At 43.9% G+C, this 19,756-nt stretch overlaps 1 protein-coding gene across 7 annotated transcripts in view; it reads right to left on the bottom strand.

Moving 5' to 3' along the window:
• LOC119921738 (MHC class II regulatory factor RFX1-like) overlaps positions 1 to 19,756 on the bottom strand; it is a 61,630-nt gene that overhangs the window by 15,374 nt on the left and 26,500 nt on the right. For 5 of the 7 annotated variants that reach the window (XM_038741784.1, XM_038741791.1, XM_038741785.1 and 2 more), the window contains exons 5-8: positions 15,396 to 15,490; positions 14,139 to 14,286; positions 5,087 to 5,268; positions 3,277 to 3,396 (exon numbers count right to left, since the gene is read on the bottom strand). In XM_038741784.1, the coding sequence (XP_038597712.1) occupies positions 3,277 to 3,396; positions 5,087 to 5,268; positions 14,139 to 14,286; positions 15,396 to 15,490 (545 nt within the window). The remainder of the gene's footprint in view (positions 1 to 3,276; positions 3,397 to 5,086; positions 5,269 to 14,138; positions 14,287 to 15,395; positions 15,491 to 19,756) is intronic. The other 2 variants (XM_038741787.1, XM_038741789.1) reach the window with 1 other exon arrangement.

The raw sequence follows: 19,756 nt of genomic DNA, 5'->3' as shown, positions 1-19,756 counted from the left end.
CCATGGCCCTTATGTGCAGATCTGTAATTTATTTATTTAATATAGACTGTAAGCTCATTGTGGACAGGGAATGTGTCTATGTATTGTTAAACTCTACTCTCCCATGCACTTAGTACAGTGCTCTGCACACAGTAAGCACCCAATAAATATGACTGACTAAACTGCCTGACGTTCTCCCCCGGCCTGGACCTTCCTCCCCATCGATATACACCAGACCACCACTCTCTCCACCTTCAAGGCACTGTTACAGTTACACATCCCCCAAGGGGCCTTCCCTGATTGAACCATTTTTTCCTTGGCTTGCTCTCCCTCTGTGTTGTCTATGCACTTGGATTTGTGACCTTTGGACATTTGATATCTGCCCCATGCCTAACTCTAAAGAATTTATGCATATATCTTTAAAGTATGTATTATAAGTTATTTATTTATATTATTGTCTCTCTCCCCCTCTAAACTGTAAGCTCAATATGGGCATGGACGCTCCCCAGCCTTGGCTTCACAGACTCCGTCCTTTCCTGGTTCTCGTCTTAGCTCTCCGGCCGTTCATTTTCAGTCTCCTTCGCAGGCTCCTGCTCCCCCTCCCATCCCCTTACTGCAGGGGCTCCTCAAGGGTCAGTTCTTCGTCCCCTTCTGTTCTCTATCTACACTCACTCCCTTGATGAACTCATTCACTCCCATGGCTTCAACTATCAGCTCTATGCTGATGACACCCAAATCTACATCTCTACCCCTAACCTCTCTTTCCCTCCCTCCAGGCTCATATCTCCTCCTGGCTTCAGGACATCTCCATCTGACCATCTAAAACTCAATACGACCAAGACTGAACCCCTTATCTTCCCTCCCAATCCCTGCCCTCTCCCTGACTTTCCTGTCACTGTAGACGGCACTACCATTCTTCCTGTCTCATCAGCCCGCAATCTTGGCGTCATCCTGGACTCTGCTCTCTCGTTCACCCCACACATCCAATCCATCACCAAAACCTGCAGGTCTCACCTCCACAACATTGCCAAGCCCGTTGTTGGGTAGGGACCGTCTCTATATATTGCTGACTTGTACTTCCCAAGTGCTTAGTACAGTGCTCTGCACACAGTTAGCACTCCATAAATATGATTGAATGAATGAGTGAATGCCCTTTCCTCTCCATCCAGACTGCTACCTTGCTGGTTCAATCTCTCATCCTATCCCGACTGAATTACTGCATCAGCCTCCTCTCTGATCTCCCATCCTCCTGTCTCTCCCTACTTCAGTCTATACTTCACTCTGCTGCCCAGATTATCTCTGTACAGAAACGCTCTGGGCATGTTACTCCCCTCCTCAAAACTCTTCAGTGGTTGCCTGTCAACCTACGCATCAAGTAAAAACTCTCACTCTTGGCTTCAAGGCTCTCCATCACCTCGCCCCCTCCTACCTCACCTCCTTTCTTTCCCTCTACAGCCCAGCCCGCACCCTCCGTTCCTCTGCCGCTAACCTCCTCACTGTGCCTCGTTCTCGCCTGTCCCACCATCGACCCCTGGCCCACATCCTTCCCCTGGCCTGGAATGCCCTCCCTCCACACATCCGCCAAGCTAGCTCTCTTCCTCCCTTCAAAGCCCTACTGAGAGCTCACCTCCTCCAGGAGGCCTTCCCAGACTGAGCCCCCTTTTTCCTCTCCTCCTCCCCATACCCCCCGCCCTACCTCCTTCCCCTCCCCATAGCACTTGTATATATTTGTACAGATTTATTACTCTATTTATTTTACTTGTACATATTTACTATTCTATTTGTTTTGCTAATGATGTGCATATAGCTTTAATTCTATTTGTCCTCACGATTTTGACACCTGTCTACATGTTTTGTTTTGTTGTCTGTCTCCACCTTCTAGACGGTGAGCCCATTGCTGGTTAGGGACCGTCTCTATAGGTTGCTGACTTGTACTTCCCAAGCGCTTAGTACAGTGCTCTGTACACAGTAAGTGCTCAACAAATACGAATGAATGAATGAATGAATGAATGAATGAATGCATGAATGCATGAATGCATGAATGCATGAATGAATGAATGGATCATGTCTATGATCATCTCCTCCTTTTAGACTGTGAGCCCCTTGTTGGGTAGGGGCCATCTCTATATGTTGCCAACCTGTACTTCCCCAGCGTTTAGTACAGTGCTCTGCACACAGTAAGCACTCAGTAAATACGACTGAATGAATGAATGAATGAATGTCCTTTGATTCTGTTGTATTGTACTACAAGAATTGTCCGTTTATTGTTGTATTTACTCTCCTAATAACAATAACTGTGGTAGTCTTCAAGTGCTTACTATGTGACAGGCACTGTTCTAAGTATTGGGGTGGACATAAGCAAACTGGGTTGGACAAAGTGCCTATCCCGCATGGGGCTCACAGCCTTAATCCCATTTTAAAGATGAGGCAACTAAGGCACAGAGAAGTGAAGTGACTTGCCCAAGGCCAAACAGAAGACAAGTGACGGAGCCAGAATTAGAATCCATGACCTTCTGACTCCCAGGCCCAAGCTCTATCCACTATGTCATGCTTCTTCTCCCAAGCACTTAGTAATGTTCTGCCAGTTGAACTGCCAAAAAGAAGGTAAAAATAGGTTTTGGGTCAGAGAGGTATGGATGAGGTGGTAGAAGGAAGAAAGAGAGCTCAGATAGGCTGTACATCAGATAATAAACAGGCTGCCTGAGGAATTGTACTCTTCCAATTGTTTAGTACAGCGTTCAGCACCCAGTAAGCACTCAATAAATACCATTGATCATCATCATCATCATCAATCGTCTTTATTGAGCGCTTACTATGTGCAGAGCACTGTACTAAGCGCTTGGGAAGTACAAATTGGCAACATATAGAGACAGTCCCTACCCAACAGTGGGCTCACAGTCTAAAAGATCTGTATAGGTAATGACATCCAGCGCTTAGAACAGTGCTTTGCACATAGTAAGTGCTTAACAAATACCATCATTATTATTATTATTATTATTATCTGGTTTAATGCAGACTGGAAAATAGACTCCTTTGCATTCCCAGAAGATGGGTAGCCACCTAGCAAGGGGCCCCAAAACTCCTCCTTCCACCGGAGGAGGGTCACTGAGACCCCGTGTTTGGCTCAAGATACACACCACCTGTCTCATCTGCAGCCTGACATTCTCCTGATGATGATGATGATGATGATGATAATGATGATGATGATGATAATGATGAGGTCAGAGCTGATCCCTATGCATCCAAGTGTTTCTGGGGATTCTGTGTAATGACCCCAAAAAAGAACAGGTTTTTTACCCTTGTTTTTGGGAGAAGGGCTGTCCCTGCATGGCTATTTGCTTCTGGTCCCCAGTCAAACGTGGCAATGGGGAACTGGCTTTGATACGGAGGCCATAATAATGGTACTTGGAGTTTCCCCTAGAAAGAAAGAGAAACCTCAGGTTACAGATTAGCTTCCAAATTCACCTATGAAGGATTTCCTACATAAATAAAGGAAGCTTCCATGACTTAGCTTTAATTCCCCTATCTGTTCTTCCCTTTGCATCAGCCAAGTATTTGGCTGTTTCTCCCTGAAAACTAATCTCCTTGTGGACAGGGATCAAGTCTACTATGTATACTTACCACAATGCTCTCTCGCAGTAAACAGGCAATAAATAATATTATTTGATGGATTCACGGCCTTGGCTTCAACTCCCACGTCTGTGTGGAATTATCCCCAAATTTACCCAAGTCCTTTTGACTTCCAGGCCCACGCTCTCAACTATAACATGTTGCTTCTCCATAGTATATATAATAATAAAAAGAAGAAGAATAACAACAAAGGTGGCATTTGTTACGTGCTTACTGTGTGTCAAATATTGTTCTGTCAAACATGTACTGACGTAGGTACATGTTAATTAGTTCGGCCACAGTCCCTGTCCCATAGCGGTTTCACAACCTCAGCAGAAGAGAGAATAGATATTTAATCCCTATTGTGTAGTTGAGGAAAGTGAGGCACAAAGAAGTTAAGTGACTTGCCCAAGGTCAACCAACAAACAGTGGAAGAGCTGAGAGTAGAACCTATAACATCTGACTCCCGAGTCCATGCTCTTCCCACTAAACCGTATTGCTTCCTGAAAACCATTTCACTTCGTTGCTCTTCTGCTGCTCCATTAATCAGAAAAGTCTTACTATTGGCTCTAAAACAATCAGCTCTTCCCGGACTACATGACCTGGCTGATCTCTTACTCCAACTCAGACCACTCATTCCACTCCTTTAATGCCAACCTATTATTGTACCTTATTTTCACCTGTCTTGCTGCTGACACCTGCCCATGTCCTTCTTCTGACCTAGAACTTCCTCCCACTTCATAGCCTTTAGATGTCCACACTCAACTCCAAAGCCCTTCTAAAATCATAGCTCCTCCAAGTGACCTTCCCTTAAAGCACCTCCCTTACTAATAACTCATTTTCTGCATTACTAGACAGTCTGTTCCTGTGAAATTAACCCCACCCCCAGTGTCACGGCATATCTCTACATACCCTAATGCTCAGGGATATTAGGAGCAGTGTGCCCTAGTGGATAGAGCACAGGCCTGGGAGTCAGAAGGACCGGGGTTCTGTTGTCTGCTGTGTGACCATGGGCAAGTCACTTCCCTGTGCCTCAGTTACCTGATCTGTAAAATGGGGATTACGACTGTGAGCCCCACGTGGGACATGGACTCATGACCAACCTGATTATCTTGCATTTACACCAGAGCTTAGAATAGTGCCTGGCACCTAGTAAGCGCTTAAGAAGTACCATACTAAAAACCCTCTGTCACTCTATCTGAAACTTATTTTAATGTCTGTCTTCACAGCTAGAGCCTAAACTCCCCTCCCAACTCAGCTGTTTCGTACTCTACTGAGCACTTGGTGCAGAGCTTAGCACCGAGAATGCTCTCAATAAATAGTATTGATTGATTTATTTCATAAATACCATTATTACTATTGTTTTTTCTCACACTATGAGGATTATTTTTATCCCAGAAAGGGACATGGCAAAGATGTGGTAGAAAACACACCATAGTGTGTGCAAACGACAGCTCTGAACCAAAAGGATTTAAAGCAATGGTTAGAGGAGTACTACCTGGTGCCAAGGCGGCGTGTCCGAAGACCCATGAAGACACAGCGGATAAGCTTGCCAAGAGAAGCAGAGTTTACGGGTTCCAATTTTTGCTCTTGGCAGTGCAAGAGGTAGTGGCAATACAGTGTACTGTGAGGTAAACTCTCACCTTCAGCTGTTTCATAGTTATCCTGCAGCCACTGAACCTGTGGAGTCAGAAATCAGGTTACATCCACTGTCATTGGGGAAGGAAAACATTCCCTGCCTCCCCTTGCTCAGTCAGACTCCAGGTGATCCTCCAGCTTGCTGAGAAGCCCAGTATTCTAAAGAATGATTTTTCAGTTAATACGTACCTTCTCATGATATGGTTTGGGTACAACACAGTGCTTCTGTTACCAATCAAGCGCAGCAGTGGCTTGGATATGCAGGCCATACTAATAAAGACCCATGTGATTAATCTTTTCTAGATAATAGTAATAATAATAATGGCATTTGTTAAGCACTTACTATATGCAAAGCACTGTTCTAAGTGCGGGGGGGTGGATACAAGGTGATCAGATTGTCCCACATGGGGCTCACAGTCTTCATCCCCATTTTCCAGATGAGGTCACTGAGGCCCAGAGAAGTTAAGTGACTTGCCCAAAGTCACACAGCTGACAAGGGGCAGAACCATGATTAGAACCCATGACCTCTGACTTCCAAGCCCGGGCTCTTTCCACTGAGCCACACTGCTTCTCCTGCTCCTTCTGGATAATAATAATAATAATAGTAATAATGATAATAATAATAATAATAGCATTTGTTAAGCGCTTACTACATGCAAAGCACTGTTCTAAGCACTGTGGAGGACACAAGGTGATCAGGTTGTCCCACTTGTGGCTCATAGTCTTCATCCACATTTCACAGATGAGGTAACTGAGGTCCAGAGAAGTTAAGTGACTTTCCCAAAGTCACACAGCTGACAGTTGGTGAAGCCAGGATTTGAACCCATGGCCTCTGATTCCCAAGCCCGTGCTTGTTCCACTGAGCCACACTGCTTCTCTATAACATGATCCACAGGTTGGCACAAGTGAGTTCAAAGAAATGGTTGTGCATAATAATAATAATAATAATAATGATGGCATTTATTAAGCGCTTACTATGTGCAAAGCACTGTTCTAGGTGCTGGGGAGGTTACAAGGTGATCAGGTTGTCCCAAGGGGGGCCCACAGTCTTAATCCCCATTTTACAGATGAGGTAACTGAGGCACAGAGAAGCTAAGTGACTTGCCCAAAGTCACACAGTTGACAATTGGCGGAGCCGGGATTAGAACCCATAACCCTCTGACTCCAAAGCCTGTGCTCTTTCCACTGAGCCATGCTGCTTCTTCACGTGCATATCCTCAGTCAATGTAGGATAGGGCTAAACTTATTAAGGCTCTACTTTAGTCTAACCACAAAGTATTAAGTAACATTTTGTGTTTTTTGGAGTGTCTTCCAAATTTTTAAAATTTAGTAGAAAAGAAGTCAATGAGTTGTAAGATTGTGGGCACTCCATTAGAGATGGACATAACAATAATGATATGGCACTCAGCCTCAATCCTTCAACGTGTAAAATGCAGCCCAGCTCAGTAAAGGAGATCAAAAACTCTCATTGGCAGATGATAGTATGCAAGAGATGTCCAGGACCCCAGAGGTAAGCAGTGGTACTTGAAGATATAAAATACTCATACAATAATACTGATAATATGCTACGATCATTTCATCAGTCCATCAGTCCACTAGTATTAATTGAGCACTTACTTTGTGCAGAGTGTAATACTAAATGTGAAGAAGCATGTATACTTCATGCCGCTGCCTGGATTGTCTTTGTCCAGAAACGCTCTGGGCATGTTACTCCCCTCCTCAAAAATCTCCAGTGGCTACCAATCAACCTACGCATCACGCAGAAACTCCTCACCCTCGGCTTCAAGGCTCTCCATCACCTCGTCCCCTCCTACCTCACCTCCCTTCTCTCCTTCTACAGCCCAGCCCGCACCTTCCGCTCCTCTGCCGCTGATCTCCTCACCGTGCCTCGTTCTCGCCTGTCCCGCCATCGACCCCCGGCCCACATCATCCCCCTGGCCTGGAGTGCCCTCCCTCCCAACATCCGCCAAGCTAGCTCTCTTCCTCCCTTCAGAGCCCTGCTGAGAGCTCACCTCCTCCAGGAGGCCTTCCCAGACTGAGCCCCCTCCTTCCTCTCCCCCTCATCCCCCTCTCCATCGCCCCCATCTTACCTCCTTCCCTTCCCCACAGCACCTGTATCTATGTATATATGTTTGAACATATTTATTATTCTATTTATTTATTTATTTTACTTGTACATATCTATTCTATTTATTTTGTTTTGTTAATATGTTTGGTTTTGTTCTCTGTCTCCCCCTTCTAGACTGTGAGCCCACTGTTGGGTAGGGACTGTCTCTATATGTTGCCAACCTGTCCTTCCCAAGCGCTTAGTACAGTGCTCTGCACACAGTAAGCGCTCAATAAATACAATTGATTGATTGATTGATTGATTAAAGACAGTAGACACATCTTTACCTGGAAGGAGCTTTAAAAGTAGTTGGGGACACAGATAAAATATAAATTACAGATACTATCATGGTATTTATTTAGCTCTTACTGTGTACCAACCACTGAACTAAGAGCTGAGATAGTTGCCAGTTAACCACGTTGGACCCAATCCTTTTCCCAGGGGGCTCACAGTCTCTTGATGCACAAATCAGTGCCTCCATTACCACCCTCTCCCTTGTTCTCCTGCCTCTCCACTGATCTCACACCACTTAACCCACAACCTTGGTTCAGCTCCATAGTACAATTCCTCAACTCCTTTGCCCAAGCTGCAGAGCACTGTTGGTGACTTTGTCCACCGTACATTCATCTAACTTGCTTCAATTTGGTCCTTTCTTGTATCAGACAACAACACTTTTCCTTCCTAATTCACTTCCATACCCATTGCCCCACAGCTCTTCTGGACATTTAACTTCCCTTTCAAGCCTCCTGTCTCCCTGTCTTGGCCATCTCTTTCCCCAAATGCCTTGGCCTCAACGTCATCAACAAAATTGAAACCGTCAGGCGTGATCTCCCTAAAATCTCCCCAGCTCCTCTGCAGTCCCCTGCTCCTCCTCACCTTCTTCTACTCTCCCTACATTCCCTGCAGTGACTCAAGAAGAGATCTCTCATCTAGTCTCTAAATCAGACCCCTCCCCTTGTGCTTCTGACCTCATCCTTTCATATCTTTTCATATCTTTCATATCCCTTCTAGACTGTGAGCCCCTTCTAGACTGTGAGCCTGTTGTGGGCAGGGAGTGCCTCTGTTGCTGCACTGTACTTCCCAAGTGCTTAGTACAGTGCTTTGCACATAGTAAGTGCTCAATAAATACAATTGAATGAATGAATGAATGAATGAATGAATGTATATATATTCATTATACATTTAATATTTTTGATGCATTTTACAGCACTTAAGAGTTTCTCTATGCGTTAGGCACCATGCTAACTCTGGGGTAAACACAGGATCATCCATATTTATTCAGTGCTTACTGTTTGCAGAGCACTGTACTAAAGCAATTAACAAGATGGATACAATCCACGTCCCACATAGGACTGAGAGTCTCAATTCTCATTTTACAGATCAGGTAGCAGAGACACAAGGAAGTTGAGTTAACTTGTTCAAGGTCACCCAGCAGAGACGTGGCAGAACTGAGATCAGAACTCAGGTCCTCTGACTCCCAGCCCAAAACTGCTTCTTCACTTCATCCTGGCATCTTCAACCTACTCCCTTTTTGACCCTTATTATTTCTTCTATTCTTGTTACTTGAAAATAATTTTGCAGGTTGGTACCCCTCCACTGGATTGCAACATCTTTATTTTTGCCAGGGTTATTTTTAGCTAAGCAATGGATACAGCAAAGATATGATGAGAAGTAGTGTGGCCTAGTAGATATAGACTGTGAGCCCACTGTTGGGTAGGGACTGTCTCTATATGTTGCCAACTTGCACTTCCCAAGCGCTTAGTACAGTGCTCTGCACACAGTAAGCGCTCAATAAATACGATTGACTGATTGATATAGCCCAGGTCTGGGAGTCAGTAGGACTTGGGTTCTAATCCCAGCTCCACTATTTGTTGCTGTGTGAAATTCAACAAGTCACTTCACTTCTCTGTGTCTGACTGGAGGGGCAATGGCAAAAATGACTCCACACATTTAGTCTTTGGTGGGTGTACACAAAGATCAATCAATCAAATATATATTTACTGAGTACTTTCTGTGTGCACAGCATTATACTAAGCACTTGGGAAGCAGCTTGGCTCAGTGGAAAGAGTATGGGCTTTGGAGTCAGAGGTCAGGGGTTCAAATCCCAGCTCCACCAGTTGTCAGCTGTGTGGCTTTGGGCAAGTCACTTAACTTCTCTGTGCCTCAGTTACCTCATCTGTAAAATGGGTACAGATGAGTCTGTGAGCAACCCCCATGGGACAGCCTGATCACCCTGTAACCTCCCCCAGCACTTAGAACAGTGCTTTGCACAAAGTAAGTGCTTAATAAATGCCATTATTATTATTATTATCATTATTATTATTATTATTATTATTATTTACCTCAACTGTAAAATGGGGTTAAGACTCTGTGCTTTATGTGAGACAGGGATTGTGTCCAACCCAATTACCTTGTATTTATGGTTAGCACTTAACAAATACCCACTCCTATTACATTGGTGATAATGAAATATATTATCAGACTGGCCCCCAGGGACATGGTTAAAACAACTGCTCTTCAAATCAAAGGTTAAAGCAATACTCTCTGATGCCACAATGAGGTGGTAGAACCGATAAATTTGTCACAGGAAACAATGCTATCAGTGGCTCCCAAATGCTCACACTTGGCATTCAGCAAATGTTCAATACATAGCGCTGCTTGATTGTTAATTGTAATTTTTACCAAAAATGTTTAACAGGTATTTTTGGACCATCCAATCACTACCCATTAATTCCCACTGAATCCAGTTAAATCCATATAATTCTCAAATAATTAATTCCCTTGGAATCCATAGTTATTAATGCTCAAATGTCTTTAAGTATAAGATTCCTCACGAAAATGAAAATCACACTAGAACAGAAAAGACTGTACTGAACTTCCTTGGAGATCTCTCTGAGACGTTCTGAGATCTAGGAAATAAAGCACAAGTCTGGGAGTCAGAAAACCTGGGTTCTAATCCCAGCTCTGTCACTTGCTTTTGTACATATTTATTACTCTATTTATTTATTTATTTTACTTGTACATATCTATTCTATTTATTTTATTTTGTTAGTATGTTTGGTTTTGTTCTCTGTCTCCCCCTTTTAGACTGCGAACCCACTGTTGGGTAGGGACTGTCTCTATATGTTGCCAACTTGTACTTCCCAAGCGTTTAGTACAGTGCTCTGCACACAGTAAGCGCTCAATAAATACGATTGATTGATTGATTGATTGCTTTCTGTGTGACCTTGGACAGGTCCCTTAACTTCTCTGTGCCTCAGTTTCCTCATCTGGGGAATATGGGGAACTCCATACCTGTACTTAGTAATAAATAATAAATAATGATGATATTTGTTAAGCTCTTACTACATGCCAAGCACTGTTCTAAACACAAGGGTAGATACAAGGAAATCAGGCTCTCCCACGGGGGCTCACAGTCTTACTCCCCATTTTACAGATGAGGTAACTGAGACACAGGGAAGTTAAGTGACTTGTCCAAAGTCACACAGCTGACAAGTGGCGGAGCCGGGATCAGAACATCCTCTGACTATCAAGCCTGTGCTCCTTCCACTAAGCCATGCTGCTTTTTAAGACTGAAAGTCCTGTGTTGGACAGGAACTGCATATAGCCTGATAACCTTGTAACTACCTCCAGCGCTTAGAAGAGTGTTGACACGTAGTAAGCGCTTAACAAATACCATAAAAATAAAAAAAAACCCTTATTTACTCCTATGGCTTCAGCTACCATTTTACCCAGATGATTATCAAAATTACCTTTCCAACTCTCTCCTTCTCTGCAGTCTAACATTTCTCCCTGCCTTCAACACATCACTAATTGGGGGTACCATCAACACCTCAAATTTAACATGACGAAGACAGAGCTCCTTATCTTCCCACTAAAATTCTGTCCTTTCTTTGACTTTCCCAAAAATGTAAACAATAGCACTATCCTTCTTAAGCACTCACTCACTCACTTACTCACTCACTCACTCACTCACTCACTCACTCACTCACTCACTCAATCAATCAATCGTATTTATTGAGCGCTTACTGTGTGCAGAGCACTGTACTAAGCACTTGGGAAGTACAACTTGGCAACATATACAGATGGTCCCTACCCAACAGTGGGCTCACAGTCTACAAGGGGGAGACAGAAAACAGAACAAAACATATTAACAAAATAAAATAAATAGAATGAATATGTACAAGTAGAATAAATAAATAGAGTAATAAATACGTGCAAACATATACACATATATACAGGTGCTGTGGGGAAGGGAAGGAGGTAAGGTGGGGGGACGGAAAGGGGAAGGAGGGGGAGAGGAAGGAGGGGGATATTAATTGATATTGATATTAAGCCCACATCCCTCATTTCTTTCCTCTCCAAATGCCTTATGTGAGTTATCTGAACCCACTGTCTCAAGTTCCTCTCTTCCAATTTTCTCCCTGACCTCCTCCAATCTGGATTCCTTCCCCTTCAACTCCACAGAAACAACCAACCCTCTTAAAGGTCACAAATGAACTTCTTGCCAAATCCAACATCAGCTGCCTTCAACTCTGTCGACCATCCTTCTGGAAACACTATCCTGCCTTGGCTTCATTGACACTGTCCTCTCCCGGTTTTCCTCCTGTCTCTGTAGCCAAGCATTCTCAGTCTCTTTCACAGACTCCTCCCTCTGTCTCCCACACCCTAACTGTGGTGTTCCTCACGATTCAATTCTGGGTCCCCTTCTAGGGGAAGCAGCGTGGCTTAGTGGAAAGAGCAAGGGCTTGGGAGTCAGAGGTCATGGGTTCGAATCCCACCTCCACCACTTGTCAGCTGTGTGACCTTGGGCAAGCCACTTAATTTCTCTGGGCCTCAGTTACCTCATCTGTAAAATGGGCCTCAGTTACCTCATCTGTAAAAGGGTCCCTACCCAAACAGCAGGCTCACAGTCTAGAAGGGGGAGACAGAGAACAAAACCAAACATATTAACAAAATAAAATAAATAGAATAGATATGTACAAGTAAAATAAATAAATAAATAGAGTAATGAATATGTACAAACATATATACATATATACAGGTGCTGTGGGGAAGGGAAGGAGGTAAGACGGGGGCGATGGAGGGGGGATGAGGGGGAGAGGAAGGAGGGGGCTCAGTCTGGGAAGGCCTCCTGGAGGAGGTGAGCTCTCAGTAGGGCCTCGAAGGGAGGAAGAGAGCTAGCTCGGCGGATGTTGGGAGGGAGGGCATTCCAGGCCAGGGGGATGACGTGGGCCGGGGGTCGACGGCGGGACAGGCAAGAAGCATGTACCACAATATATGCTTCTCATATATTGAGAAGTAGCGTGGTTTAGTGGAAAGTTCATGGGCTTGGGAGACTGGGGACATGGGTTCTAATCCCGGCTCTACCACTTGTCTGCTGTGTGACCTTGGCCAAGCCACTTCACTTCTCTGTGCCTCAGTTACCTCTTCTGTAAAATGGGGATTAAGACTGGGAGTCCCACCAGGGACAACCAGATTACCCTGCATCTATCCTAGTGCTTGGAACAGTGCTCGGCACATAGGAAGTGTTTAACAAATACCATCATTATTATAGTTTCCTACTCCTCAAGAACCTCCAGTGGTTGCCCATCCCTCTCTGCATGAAACAAAAGCTTCTCACCATTGGCTTCAAAGCACTCAGTCACCCTTGCCCCTTCCAACCTCACCTCACCACTCTCCTACTACAACCCAGTCTGCACACTTCGCTCCTTTAATGCTAACCATCTCACTGTACCTCGATTTCATCTATCTTGCTGTCGACCTCTTATCAACGTCCTGCCTCTGCCCTGGAATACCCTCCATCCTCATATCCAACAAATAATCATTCTCCCCACTTTCAAAGCCTTACTGAAGGCACATCTCCTCCAAGAGGCCTTCCCTGTCTAAACCCTCCTTTCCTCTTCTCCCACTCCCTTTTGCATCACCTTGACTTGCTCCCTTCACTTATTTCCCCTCCCAAGTCCACAGCACTTATGTCCATATCTGCAATTTATTTACACTAAAGTCCATCTCCCCCTCTAGACTGTAAGATCACTTGGGCAAGGAATGTGTCTGTTTATTGTAATACTGAATTTTCCCAAGTGCTTAGCTCAGTTCTCTGCACACAGTAAGTGTACAATAAATACAAATGACTAACTGATTGATCCAGCCTGTATAATGACTTATGCATTTATCGTTACACTATCATTTTCCCCATATGTAACTTATTTTAACAGGTAGTTCTCCTTGCAGACTACAAGTTACTTGTGGGCAGTTAAAATATTTCTCAAGTTTATTATATTGTACTCTCCCAAGCCATTAGAACAGTACAGTACTCTGGATACTGTAAGATCTGAATAATTGATTGATTAGTTTAAGGACTACCCCTTCACCTGCCAACCATGCATCTAAGCATCACTCTCTCTAACCCAAAATTCACCCTGATTTACAGAATATCAAATTCACAATTTAATGATCTTTTTTCCCGAACACGCTTTGAAGCACCTGTTCAACCACTTCCAACCCTTCAAGGCAAGCTCTAGATACCATTAGTTCCCATGGTACCTGTAGAGCAGGTGAAAGGAAACAGCACATTAAGAACAGAGCATATTGTTCTCAGACACACTGTTGTCATCAAATGTATCTTATGTTCTGTCTCTCTCTTTGCCTATCAGAGGGCAGTACATGACAAATTAGAAAAGAAGAAGGAAAAATAGCAAAACAATACTCCATTATATCTTCCCAAGCCTATTACATTGTTCTAAACTACTCAACAAGTCTCTACCAATAACTTCCCAGGCCATTGCTCTCTCAGGGAACTTACAGTAGCCGGTGGGGCACGAGTCGTGTGAGAGTATGGCTGGATTGATCTGTCTGGGATGAATCCACCCTGGATCACATAGGTTCCAGCTTCAATTCTGTCACAACTACCTCCTCTTCCCATGGCACTGGAGTTGGTGACCATCCGGTTCCTGGACACAAATACAGATTCAGAGCAACTGTTGGCCACAGCCTGGGAAGTGGTAGAAATGCTGACCTGAGATTCAAAGTAGCTGGGTCCAATGTTCTGAATGACAAAAGGTCCTCCATGATAGGTTGCTGCTGGGGTGGCTAAACAAATAAAATGGAGGGGTGGAATTGGTGGGGAAGACATAAAAAATAGAATAGGAGTGGCAGCTGTATTTTTTCATTCACCAAATAGATTCCTGGTAACGTATTTGGGAATTTAAACTAGCTCGGGTACCAAAGGTATAGTCATCTTTGTTCAGGAGTCTCTAAAGCACCTCTTGAGAGGAAGAGGCTCACCTAGAGAGTAAGCTCACTGTGGGCTGCGAATGTGTCTGTTTATTGTTGTACTGTCCTTTCCCAAGTGTTTAGTACGGTACTCTGCACATTGTAAGTGCTCAATAAACATGACTGCCTGACTTTAAATTTAGGGTCAAAAGTGTTCTTCTAAGGTCAGTTAGGGGTTTTATGTACTTTGGAATCTTTCGTACTTGAAGACTCATAGGAATGTTAAATTTGACAGTTTTGCATATCCATATGCAAACCTTGTTGTTTATTCATTCAATTGTATTTATTGAGCGCTTACTGTGTGCAGAGCACTGTACTAAGCGCTTGTTGTTCTGGTCTGAACAGGGGAAAAGGAAACTACAGGTAACATAGAGGGAAGTAGTAAACAGGGAAGCAATCAGTCCAAGGTTGAATGGTGTAATAGTCATAATAATAATGATGGCATTTCTTAAGTGCTTACTATGTGTAAAGCACTGTTGTAAGCACTGGGGAGGTTACAAGATGATCAGGTTGTCCCACAGGGGCCTCACAGTCTTAATCCCCATTTAACAGATGAGGTAACTGAGGCACAGAGAAGTTTAGTGGCTTGCCCAAAGTCACAGGGCTGACAATTGGCGGAGCTGGAATTTGAACCCATGACCTCTGACTCCAAAGCCCATGCTCTTTCTACTGAGCCATGCTGCTTCTGTCCAAACAAGGCGTATCCAAACAAGGATTACCAGTTTTTTCTTAGAGATTTTTCCAGGGATTTGCTTGATTCGCTTCCAGGGAATCTGACAGTACTCACTCGGTGCTTGCTGTATAACTGGCAGCAACATCTTCCATGAACTGCACTTGATTGGAATACACATGCTGAACAGGCTCCTGCTGGAGCTGTTGCACCTGGAGCAGAAGGGGATGGTTGTGATTTACCAAGAAGAATGAGGGAGTTCTAGAACTAACCCAATTTGCTCAGTCTGCCCCTTTCTATGGCAAGCTTTTGTGTTAATATGAGTAGAAGGATGACAGAAGTCTCGATTGCTCTGCAACAGAGGAAAGAAATTCACTGCAGTTAAATAATCAAGCTCCATATGCCCTACATGGGGATCCTACAATAATGCTGATTTGTGGATTAGGATCTGGCTCCTGGGACTATCTGATTAGGACTCAATTTTCAATTTTATTTACAAAAATCACTGTTCCTGACTCATACAACACTCAGGAGCTATTTGCTTTCCACAAACAGGAAATAAATTGCTTTTAAAAATAAAGCATCTGCCATGATCTGCCATAATGCAGAGATCCTCTGGAGTTGATTCTAGATATGAAAATGACTTTACAAACTATTAATATGAAGCAGCAGGTTAAATGCTTTAAATGGAACATCTCTCTATTACTGTAGCAGCACGGTATAGTGGTTAGAGTACAAGTCTAGGAGTCAGAAGGTCATGGGTTCCAATCCCAGCGACACCATTTGACTGCTGTGTGACTTTGTACCCAAGTCACTTAACTTCTCTGAGCCTCAGTTATCTTATCTGTAAAATGGGGATTGAGACTGGGAATCTCACTTACGACAGGGACTGTGTCCAACTCAATTTGCTTGTAACCCCAGTGTTTAGTGCTAGTACTATGTGCCTGCAACGTAGTAAGTGCTTAAGAAATACCATAATAATAATAATAGTAATTATTATTATTAAAACTCATAATCAGAAGGAATTGATTACCATCAACAATATGTCCAAACCATTTTGGAAAGCTATGCATAAAAATGTGTGATCAAGTCAGAAGGGACAGCTGAACCTAGGCCCTGAGAATCTAAACTAAGCACTGTGCAGTGGAAATTAGAATAGTTTTTATGGTTTCTGCAACATTGCTTACCCTGCCAACAAGGAGCACACATTTTAGATTGGGAAACAATTTAAAATAATTTAACATAAATTATAACATAAGGGAACAGGAGCGAATAAGTATGAAAATGCTCTTGGGCTGGGGGTAGGATGAATGTCAAGATTTTAAGGGATACAGAGCCAAAGGCATAGCTGACCAAAAAAGGAGGAAGGAGAGAAAAAGTGAGGACCTGGTCATTCATTCATTCATACACTCATATTTATTGAGCGCTTACTGTGTGCAGAACACCATACAAAGCGCTTGGAAAGTACAATTCATCAACATATAGAGAGAGTCTAGAAGGGAGAGACAGACAGCAAAACAGAAAAAGTAGACAGGTGCCAATACCATCAAAATAAATAGAATTATAGATATATACACATTAATAAAATGGAGTAATAAATTTTCACAAGTATACACAAGAGCTGTGGGACGGGGAAGGGGGTAGGGCAGAGGGAGGGAGTGGGGATGATGGGGAGGGGAGGAGGAGCAGAGCATAAAGGGAGGACTTGGTCTGGGTCCGGGAAGGCATCTAGGAGATGTGATTTAAGAGGGTTTTGAAGGTGTAAGATGTAAAAGTGGTGGACTCTCATATATGAAGGCGAGAGAGTTTCATGCCAGAAGAAGTGGAAAAGGGATGGGCTGCAAGATACATTAGACTGAGGCATTAAGAGCAGGCTGGCGTTAGAGGTGCAGAGTGTGCAGATTGAGCTGTAGTGGATAGTAGATAAGTGAGTTAAGGAGGAGAGAGAGAGTTGAGTTACTGTCTTAATTTCAATTGTAAGAAATTTCTGGATGGAAAACTCATGAAGGGTTTTGAGAATTGAAGAGACATGGACTGAACATTTTTTTAGAAAAATTCCCTGGGCAGGAGAGAGATGTGTGGAATGGAGAGGGGAGAGAAAAGAGGCAGGGAAGAGGCTGATGCAGTGATCAAGGTGGGATAAAGTAAGTGCTTAACTCAGGGTAGTGGCAGTGTGGATTCATTTATTCATTCAATCATATTTATTGAGTGCTTACTGTGTGCAAAGCACTGTCTAAGCAAGGAAGATTCAACAGATGACGTGAAGATAAACTGACAGGACTTGACAAATTGGCTGATGGCTGAAAGAGAGAGATGATTTGAGGATTTGAGGATTTGAGGATTGGGCATGTGAGACGGAAGATGGTGGTGTTAACTACATGATAAGAAAGTCACAGGAAAGATAGGGAAGATGAAGATTTCGGTTTGGACATGTTAGGTTTGATGTGTCAATAGGACATCCAAATACAGATGTCCTTAAGACAAGAGGAAAAGCAAGATTGCTGACAAGGAGAGATATCCTCCTCCCCACAGCACTTGTATCTATTTGTATACATTTATTACTCTATTTTATTAATGATGTGTATATAGCTATAATTTTATTTATTGTGTTGGTACTGACACCAGTCTCCTTGTTTTGTTTTGCTTTTTGTATGTCTCCGCCTTCTAGACTGTGAGCCTGTCGTTGGGTGGGGACCATCTTCATATGAGAAGCAGCATGGCTCAGTAGGAAGAGCACGGGCTTTGGAGTCAGAGGTCATGGGTTCAAATCCTGACTCCGCCAGTTGTCAGCTGTGTGACTTTGGGCAAGTCACTTAACTTCTCTGCGCCTCAGTTACCTCATCTGTAAAATGGGGATTAAAACTGTGAGTCCCCCTGGGACAGCCTGATCACCTTGTAACTTCCCCAGCGCTTAGAACAGTGCTTTGCACATAGTAAGCACTTAATAAATGCCATTATTGTTATTATTATTATTATGTTGCCCGTTTGTACTTCCCAAGAGCTTAGTATAGTGCTCTGCACACAGTAAGCGCTCAATAAACACGACTGAATGAATGAATCTGATTGGATATTTATTCATTCTTTCATTCATTCAATTGTATTTATTAAGTGCTGTGTGCAGAGCACTGTACTAAGCATTTGGAAAGTACAATTCGGCAACATATAGCCAGAGTCTAGAAGGGGGAGACAGAGAGCAAAACAGAAAAAGTAGACTGAGGGGGGTGTGGGGGTGTGTGTGTGTGTGTGTGTGTGTGTGTGTGTGTGTGTGTGTGTGTGTGTGTGTGTGTGTGTGTGTGTGCGTGCGCGCGCGCGTGCGCGTGCATGTGCGTGTGTGTGTGCGTGCGTGTGTGTGCGCGCTTGTGTGTGTGTGTGCGTGCACAGAGCACTGCACTAGGCACTTGGAAAGTATAATATAGCAAATGAAGAGAGACAATCCCTGCCACAAAGAGCTCACAGTCTAGAGGAGGGGAGACACACATCAATACAAGTAATCAGGCACTAATATTAATAAACAGAATTATAGATATAAGCATATATACATAAGTGCTGTGGGGCGGGGGGGCGGAAAGAGCAAAGGGAGCGAGCCAGGGTGACACAGGAGGGAGTGGGAGCTGAGGAAAAATGGGGCTTAGCTTGGGAAGGCCTCTTGGAGGAGGGGCACCTTCAGTAGGGCTTTGAATGGGAGGGGAGTGATTGTCTAGTGGATTTGAGGAGGGAGGCGTTCCTGGACAGAGGTAGGACGTGGGCCAGGGGTTCACAGAGAAACAGGCGAGATCGAGGCACAGTGAGAAGGTTAGCACCAGAGGAGCAGTGTGTGTGGTCTGAGAGAAGGGAGGTGAGGTAGGAGAGGGCAAGGTGATGGGCAGCTTTAAAGCCAATAGTGAGGAGTTTTTGTTTGATATGGAGATGGATAGGCAACCACTGGAGACTTTTGAGGAGGGGACTGACATGCCCTGAACATTTCTATAGAAAGACAACCTGGGCAGTGGAGTGAAGTACCTACACTTAAAGTGGCAGCTTGGCTCAGTGGCAAGAGCCTGGGCTTGGGAGTCAGAGGTCGTGGGTTCTAATTCTGGCTCCACCACTTGTCAGTTGTGTGTCTTTGGGCAAATCACTTAACTCCTCTGGGCCTCAGTTACCACATATGTAAAATGGGGATTAAGACTGTGAGCCCCATGTGGCACAACTTGATTACCTTGTATCCACCCATAGGGCTTAGAACAGTGTTTGGCACACAGTAAGTGCTTAACAAATTCCATTATTATTATTAGCTATTATTATTAAGTGTGGACTGAAGACAGAGCTCCTTATCATCCCTCTGAAACCCTCTCCTCTCCTAAACTTTCCCGTCACTACTAACGGCATAACAGGTCTTTCCGTCTTACAAGCCCACAAACTTAGTGTCATCCTTGACTCTGCCTTCTCATTCACCCCACATATCCCATCCATCACCAAATCCCATCGGTCTCACCTTCACA

Source organism: Tachyglossus aculeatus (genome assembly GCF_015852505.1).
Source record: "Tachyglossus aculeatus isolate mTacAcu1 chromosome Y3 unlocalized genomic scaffold, mTacAcu1.pri scaffold_183_arrow_ctg1, whole genome shotgun sequence".
NCBI classification, from domain to species: domain Eukaryota; kingdom Metazoa; phylum Chordata; class Mammalia; order Monotremata; family Tachyglossidae; genus Tachyglossus; species Tachyglossus aculeatus.
Note: the sequence above shows the minus strand (reverse complement) of the source record. Positions and strands in the feature narration are given on the sequence as shown.